Source organism: Barbus barbus (genome assembly GCF_936440315.1).
Source record: "Barbus barbus genome assembly, chromosome: 44".
Lineage (NCBI taxonomy): Eukaryota > Metazoa > Chordata > Actinopteri > Cypriniformes > Cyprinidae > Barbus > Barbus barbus.
This window is the reverse complement of record NC_136722.1, coordinates 10,661,894-10,669,595: the sequence shown is the minus strand read 5'-3', so window position 1 is coordinate 10,669,595 and position 7,702 is coordinate 10,661,894. Positions and strand designations below refer to the sequence as shown.

The following is a 7,702-nucleotide window of genomic DNA, read 5'->3' as shown; positions in this document are numbered from 1 at the left end:
CAGCAGGCAGAGAGAGAAACAATAACAACAAGAAAACATACCCCAATACACAGTGCAGTGAATACGTCACTGGACGTAACACATACATTTTATTTTATTTTTTGTCCTTTTTTCCAAAGCCAAAGTTTATTTCAATCCATACCACAGATACAGATGCTAAATATGGATGAAACCACAAAGGGAATGTTGCTGTGCTGCTTTATATCACACACACACACACACACAGAGAGAGAGCAAGCTGATAAGATGGGAATGTTTGGAGCTGTTAGGGAGCTAAATGTTGTCAGGACTGTGAGTGAGAGGGTAAATGATGAGAAGTGTGACATAAACCAGCAGATTGAACTCAGCTGAGAAAACAAAAGGGAAGTTAATAACCCTGCTGACAGATGGTAGAGCAATCTCATGTCTCTCCTTCCGTCAGTTAGTTGATCTGTTGAACATGCAGTGGAAGTTCTGCCCTCAGCAAACCAAGATGGATCTTTGTGGACTAAAGGATATACTTTATAGGATCCATAACTCTGTCAACAAGCTTCTGTACTGGGCTCTGGTGCACTTCACTGATCTCACAGCTGGACTACTGGCTCATTTCTTATTCAGACAACATTTTCACTTTCTCCTCTCTGTGCTGGTGATGTTTGGACCTGTTCTGAGTCTCTGGGTCTCCAAGTACAGCATATTTGGCAACAACAATCACTACTTGTACAGGCAAGATCTTATTCTAGTTAACTCTAGAAATACTATAATTAATAGAATGTATGTGTGTGTATTCATATATATATATATATATATATATATATATATATATATCCTATATAATATGTATGTGTGCGTGTAAATCTCTGTATATATACAATAATAAATGCATATTATTGTAAATACATTATTTACACTACAATAAGATTCAATTTATTATGGTAATTAAACAATCATGTTTTTTGTATTTTTTGTGTTAATTTTATAAAAATATTATTCAATGTTTATTCATGCTGGTTCGTAACATTACGTAACATTCATTTATACAACTTGAAATGTAAAACTTATATATATAGAAAAAACTAACTTTGATAATTGCTGTAAAAATGGTTACTGTAGTTCAGTGTTAACAAATTGAAATGATATTTTTTAATGTAAAATATTTAAATATTATGAAGATATTTTTATATGGTTATATATTTAAGCTGCAATTCTGAAAATCATTTATTTATTTTTTTAGATTAGTTTTACGTGTAAACATGACTACATTTTGAAGTCTTATTTTTTATTATAAGTCTTAAAATATTAATATATGCATTAAAAATGTATATATACACAGACACACACACACACACTGATCAAGTAAATACATTTTTGGGAGTGTTTTGAAAGATTACTACTGTACATCAGTCTCTTTCCAGACTTTAAAAATCATTTACGTAATGAAGAGAATGAACTTAAGAGAATTAAAGAACTTCATTCTCTTTATTGTGTATTTATATGTGTATTGCTATTATTGATGTACAGTATTTGGGGTTATTTATTTATTACTGAGCTATTGATTGTGGTTGTTGTGATCTCACAGGCTGTTCCTGCATTCATGCTGGGGCTGGACCTGTATATTATGTGGCTCTTTCACCTTTCTTCTCTCATACTGCATCAGTAACTCCTTCATTCACTCAATCCGTCACCTCTCTCGACTCGCTGTGGCCGGGACGCTGTGGACACTGTTTCACCGTCTCCTCTCCTTCCTAGTGGACGCCTCTGGAAGCTGTTTTGAGCGACTTCAAAGCCCCACAGAAGTCCACAGGAACCCTGGGGAGCTCCTGGAATCTGATACAGGCCCCTTATTACTACTGAGAGAGCAAAAGGGTAAAGCGGCCTGCCTTAAAGCCGGCCTACAGTGGCAGGGATGTGAGGTGTCTGATGATATCCTCATTCTGAGTTTATGTTGTTTGATTCTTGCTGAAGAAATAGGGGTTTTTAGGCCCTGCATGGCTCTAGGAAAGCCTGTAGGGACGCCACTGAGGACACTCTTCTTGTTGTGTGTGTTGTTGATGAGTCTCTGGATCTTCCTGATCATTTGCTTGCTAGCACACTTCCCGCTGTTCCCGTCCCAGCTGGTTGGAGGAGCTCTTGGGTATCTGGGATGGAAGGGCCTTTATTATAAAGGCTGGTATGTTTTAAAGCCTGGCTGGTGCTGTGTTGGAAGACCAAAAGCATTGCTTTCAGATAGCACATGTAATACTGCATCAAATGGGACAACGTGAATGTTAAGAAAATGAGAAACAGAATATATAAAAATTTACAACTTCTATAAAGGGGTGTCAGAGTCCAAAAAATATACATACCTTTATTTGGATTATATAAGTTTGGGGTCAACAGGATTTTCTTTTTTTACATTTTTGAAAGAGGTCTCATGCTCACCAAGGCATCAATTATTTGATCAAAAACAGTAATATTGTGGATTATTTTAGATTAGAAATCTTTTGTAACATTATAAATGTCTAACTTTTGATACAAAAATGTTTTGCATCCTTGTTGAATAAAAGTATTCATTTCTGATCAAAAATCTTACTGATAATTTTTAACGGTGGCATATATTAATTAAATTATTTTCCAGTTTTGTTCGACGTTAATAATTATAAGCATAATAAAACTAATGTTTTATGACATTTTGAATAAAAACGAGACATACCACATTTAGATAAACTTTATTGAGTAAAAACTACTACAGAAGGTTCTGTTGATGTAACTGAAGCTTAAGTCAATGCACTGTGACTGTGGATGTGAAACTCAATATGACATGTTTTTACTTTTCAGCAAATGTGTGTTTGTGTGTCTTGTCAGTGCAGATTGGCTGCGGTACTCAGTAGATAAGTGCTTTTGAAGATAAGTCTCCTCTGGGCTTCTTAATCTTGTCACAATTCTTGGTGATGACATCATACAGCACAGCCTAGAGTTGAAGGAATGAATGAAATCAGTCACAGTCGTCTTACCAGACACATAAACATGTGATGTTTTGCTTAAGTAGAGACTGAACTTACATAAGTGTTGCGAATCTCCAGGACTATGATGCGCAACTCACAATACTGGTGCTGATCCAGTTCATGGACAAGCTGTCTGAAATCTCCCTGTTGCCAAACAACAAAACAATCACATTATCAGAAGCTCAAAGAATTTTGAAATCATGTAAACTGGTTTAATTCAGCTAAATCTAACATTAAATAAACTGACCACATGTGGCTGTTTGGAAGCCTTGGCTACAGCATCTCCTCTCTCACTGTAGTACCTAAGGAAACAGAAAGAAGTCACAACTGCAAATTCACATCTAGAAAAATTAAATAGCTATACACGTATTTATAATAAACGTTTGTGTTTGTAATGCAGTCTGGTCACTTACTTGGAAATTTGTGTCTGGAATCCCTCGATCTTGGTGCGGGTGCTGGTAAGCAGTTCAAAAACCTTTTCCTGTAGGAACAGTTTTGCTTTTATTCACATAAAATTCACACAAACTAAATTAGATATAAATACAACACCGTTCAAAAATTTGGGGTCAGTGAGATTTTGTTTTTGAAAGAAGTCCCTCACCAAGACTACATTTATTTGATCAAAATACAGTAAAAACATGAATATTGTGAAATATTATTACAGCATATTTGACAGCATTTCAGGTATACAAAGCTCATTACTCCAGTTTTTAGAGCTACAGGATCCTTCAGATATCATTAGAATATGTTGAACTGGAGCTCAAAAAACTGCTAACGTTGAAATTGGATATGCTGCTTAATATATTTGTGAAAGCTGTGAGATATATATATATATATATAATTACAAGTTTTACAATAACATTACATGTATTTACTGCCTCTTTTGATCAATGTAGTGTGTGTCCTTGTTGGGAAAAAAATGACCGACCCCAAACTTTTCAAACATAATGTAATTTAAAACTATAATTACCGGACAAATTCATCCACACAAATTTATAAAACTTGCATGAATTGCACATCATTTTGAGTAATTGGGATAAACTACATATGAATTAATTGTTCAGTTAATCTATTAACTATTTCTGCAGGTTTCATATTTTTTTTAAGTATCCCTAACTGGGACTCACTTTTTTAAACCACATGAGTAATGCATACATTTGTACAAATTCTAATCTAAAGCTAAACATAAGAATAGTGTGACAAATGTTATTTCATTCTGTCACAAGCTAGCATATAAGATAACTGACCTGTACAGAAACTCCAAAGTTGTTCCCATCTTCAATCCTGGGAATCTGTAGCTGTATCCACATTGACACCTGCACAGGTGCACAACACAAATATCACACAATGTACAAACATCTACCGAAATGCTTTATTAAATTAATCGGAGCCAGCATACAGTATGAAACGTCTACAAGGAGTATATAATGCACTACGAATTAAACTTTTATTATAGATCATAGAACAGTTGATTAATTACAATATCAAAAAGCTTTTAATAAAGTCAAACTTCTTTTGATGGTTTTGACTTTTTCAACATACATAATTTGAACTTTTGAGACCTGCATAATTATATATGAAATATAATATATGACAACACTTCCTCACCGTGTTAAGACACTCCTTCAGAGTCTGAATCTCAGGCTTGATCTGTTTGAGGAGTTTCTCTACTGTCTCATTGCAGGCGATGGGACCACAGGGTGGACCTTTCAGATCACAATTAACATCATTCGTTTAATTTTGTGCTTTTCAAATCACCCGCTTGTAAGGACAGAGATGGATGAAGACATACAGTACTTTCTCAAATCTACTTTAGGTTCTGTCTAATTTCTAGTGACTCAGTGCCACCCTGTGTTCATGCTGAGTATAACACCTTGTCTTTAACATTTGGGGGAACATTTTCAGTTTCATTTTCCAAATAACTTCTAAACATTTACCTTCATCCTCTTCTTTATCTCCATCCTTCTTTCCCTCTTTGGACTCTTTCTGTGTGAATAAAACGTCATTACCGGCCTAATCAATTACTTAAACCAAACTACAGACTGGCTTGAAGGTGCAATCAGAAAATCAACTATGCTTGTTAATAATAAATGATGTGTCATTATTACCCCCTCTTTCTTCTTCCTCTTGAGCTCCTCTTTGGCAGGGTCTGGGATTGGGATGTCTAGAGGAGCCTTGATGACTGACAGATCCTTCAGACTACAGGAACCCTAAATAACACAATAATACAAATTCAACAGTTCTTAACCACAGCACAAAAGTGTGAATGTTGATGAATGCACTTGCTATATTTATCTGATAAAGCACTTCATACCTGTAAGATGTTGTCCATCTCTGCAATCTTCTCCGGGAAGAAGTTTGAGATCAGCTGTTCGGCCTGATTAAAACAAACTTTCATTATAGTTGCTGTATGAATCTATCAGTCATGTTGTATTACCTTTATAATTATAATAGTGCATAATGCACTGTGTTTTATTGTAGTAACTATAATAACTGTGGTATTTTTGGCATAAACTACAATTATTGTGGTACATTTTTAAAAGTAATGAAAGAGTGTGACTGAATAAAACGTATAATTACCTCCTTGGTGATTTTTTTGGAGAATCCATCCACCTGCAAAGTACAAGTGTTTGTCAAACTTGCCACACAAACACAGGTTCAATATATACGCTTATATAAGCAGGTTCGACTCAAAATGCACTATTTCTGCCCAATATATAGTCATAAATACGTTTAAATCAAGTTTCGGGCCTAAAATTGGCGCCCTACCTGTTTCTTAGACGCAGGGCTCATGTCTAAGGAAGTCATCGTTGCAGAATTATTTGTCTTGCAAAACTTTATTATAACTTAGCTGTTTGCAGAAAAACACGCGTTTTATGTCTTCTCCCACTGGATACCGTGGGATTTTGGTTGAAAAGAGAAGCTGGGATCCAGTTGTTCTCGACGAAACGACGAGAAGTCACAGTTAGTCAGCACAAAGAATGAAAATGAAAGTGAATTACGCGTTAAATAAATTATTCTTGATGTAACCGGAGGGGGGCGAGTACCGGAAACAGGATTTGCTTTACCAACTACAATAAAAGTCCTACTTTTTTAAAACTAACTTTTAAACTAGGAGCAATATATGGTACCAGTGGTTAGAACACATTGGTACATTTTTTGGTAAAAACTGGACTGAGCAATTGAGTGAACGAGGAGTTAACAAATTATTTAAAATTAATGTAATTCATTTTTTACAGTGCCTTTATCTAAATATATACGATTATCCATGTATTTTAAAATACATAAATTTGTCCAAAATATTGCTGCATCCAAAAAAAGTTTTTGTTTACATAGTATATGTGTGTGTACTGTGTATATTTATTATGTATATATACAGTGGGTACGGAAAGTATTCCGACCCCCTTAAATTTTTCACTCTTTGTTATATTGCACCCATTTGCTAAAATCATTTAAGTTCATTTTTTTCCTCATTAATGTACACACAGCACCCCATATTGACAGAAAAACAGAATTGTTGACATTTTTGCAGATTTATTAAAAAAGAAAAACTGAAATATCACATGGTCCTAAGTATTCAGACCCTTTGCTCAGTATTTAGTAGAAGCACCCTTTTGATCTAATACAGCCATGAGTCTTTTTGGGAAAGTTGCAACAAGTTTTTCACACCTGGATTTGGGGATCCTCTGCCATTCCTCCTTGCAGATCCTCTCCAGTTCTGTCAGGTTGGATGGTAAACGTTGGTGGACAGCCATTTTTAGGTCTCTCCAGAGATGCTCAATTGGGTTTAAGTCAAGGCTCTGGCTGGGCCATTCAAGAACAGTCACGGAGTTGTTGTGAAGCCACTCCTTCGTTATTTTAGCTATGTGCTTAGGGTCATTGTCTTGTTGGAAGGTAAACCTTCGGCCCAGTCTGAGGTCCTGAGCACTCTGGAGAAGGTTTTCGTCCGGGATATCCCTGTACTTGGCCGCATTCATCTTTCCCTCGATTGCAACCAGTTGTCCTGTCCCTGCAGCTGAAAAACACCCCCACAGCATGATGCTGCCACCAGCATGCTTCACTGTTGGGACTGTATTGGACAGGACAGGTGATGAGCAGTGCCTGGTTTTCTCCACACATACCGCTTAGAATTAAGGCCAAAAAGTTCTATCTTGGTCTCATCAGACCAGAGAATCTTCAGGTGTTTTTTAGCAAACTCCATGCGGGCTTTCATGTGTCTTGCACTGAGGAGAGGCTTCCGTCGGGCCACTCTGCCATAAAGCCCCGACTGGTGGAGGGCTGCAGTGATGGTTGACTTTCTACAACTTTCTCCCATCTCCCGACTGCATCTCTGGAGCTCAGCCACAGTGATCTTTGGGTTCTTCTTTATCTCTCTCACCAAGGCTCTTCTCCCTCGATAGCTCAGTTTGGCCGGATGGCCAGCTCTAGGAAGGGTTCTGGTCGTCCCAAACGTCTTCCATTTAAGGATTATGGAGGCCACTGTGCTCTTAGGAACCTTAAGTACAGCAGAAATGCTTTTGTAACCTTGGCCAGATCTGTGCCTTGCCACAATTCTGTCTCTGAGCTCTTCAGGCAGTTCCTTTGACCTCATGATTCTCATTTGCTCTGACATGCACTGTGAACTGTAAAGTCTTATATAGACAGGTGTGTGGCTTTCCTAATCAAGTCCAGTCAGTATAATCAAACACAGCTGGACTCAAATGAAGGTGTAGAACCATCTCAAGGATGATCAGAAGAAA

The 7,702-nt window shown here is 36.7% G+C and overlaps 2 protein-coding genes across 3 annotated transcripts; one reads left to right on the top strand and one right to left on the bottom strand.

Moving 5' to 3' along the window:
• Positions 1-222: 222 nt before the first annotated feature.
• On the top strand, positions 223-2,929 carry LOC306863555 (fat storage-inducing transmembrane protein 1-like). Of its 2 annotated transcripts, none has more exons than XM_079406958.1 (2): positions 223-705; positions 1,559-2,929. In XM_079406958.1, the coding sequence occupies exons 1-2, from the start codon at positions 440-442 to the stop codon at positions 2,241-2,243; spliced, it is 951 nt and encodes a 316-aa protein (XP_079263084.1). In that variant the 5' UTR covers positions 223-439; the 3' UTR covers positions 2,244-2,929. The 2 variants fall into 2 exon arrangements, with proteins under 2 accessions (XP_079263084.1, XP_079263085.1); XM_079406959.1 differs by having other exon boundaries at positions 314-699; positions 1,559-2,668.
• On the bottom strand, positions 2,302-6,048 carry LOC306863556 (proteasome activator complex subunit 1-like). The gene is made up of 11 exons (XM_079406960.1): positions 5,733-6,048; positions 5,544-5,576; positions 5,278-5,340; positions 5,072-5,173; positions 4,901-4,949; positions 4,572-4,669; positions 4,211-4,279; positions 3,377-3,444; positions 3,211-3,265; positions 3,021-3,107; positions 2,302-2,929 (listed from the first exon to the last, which is right to left on the bottom strand). Exons 1-11 carry the CDS (start codon positions 5,769-5,771, stop codon positions 2,843-2,845), a joined length of 750 nt encoding a protein of 249 aa, XP_079263086.1. The 5' UTR covers positions 5,772-6,048; the 3' UTR covers positions 2,302-2,842.
• Between the last annotated feature and the right edge of the window lie 1,654 nt (positions 6,049-7,702).

Bases quoted from the DNA above. Each gene is read 5' to 3' on its own strand.
- LOC306863556 (XM_079406960.1), bottom strand. From the start codon at position 5,771: ATGACTTCCTTAGACATGAGCCCTGCGTCTAAGAAACAG. The intron at 5,577-5,732 runs GTAGGGCGCCAA...TGTACTTTGCAG, and splicing joins GCCCTGCGTCTAAGAAACAG to GTGGATGGATTCTCCAAAAA. The intron at 3,108-3,210 runs GTCAGTTTATTT...GTTTGGCAACAG, and splicing joins CTTCCAAACAGCCACATGTG to GGAGATTTCAGACAGCTTGT.
- LOC306863555 (XM_079406958.1), top strand. From the start codon at position 440: ATGCAGTGGAAGTTCTGCCCTCAGCAAACCAAGATGGATCTTTGTGGA. The intron at 706-1,558 runs GCAAGATCTTAT...GTGATCTCACAG, and splicing joins AACAATCACTACTTGTACAG to GCTGTTCCTGCATTCATGCT.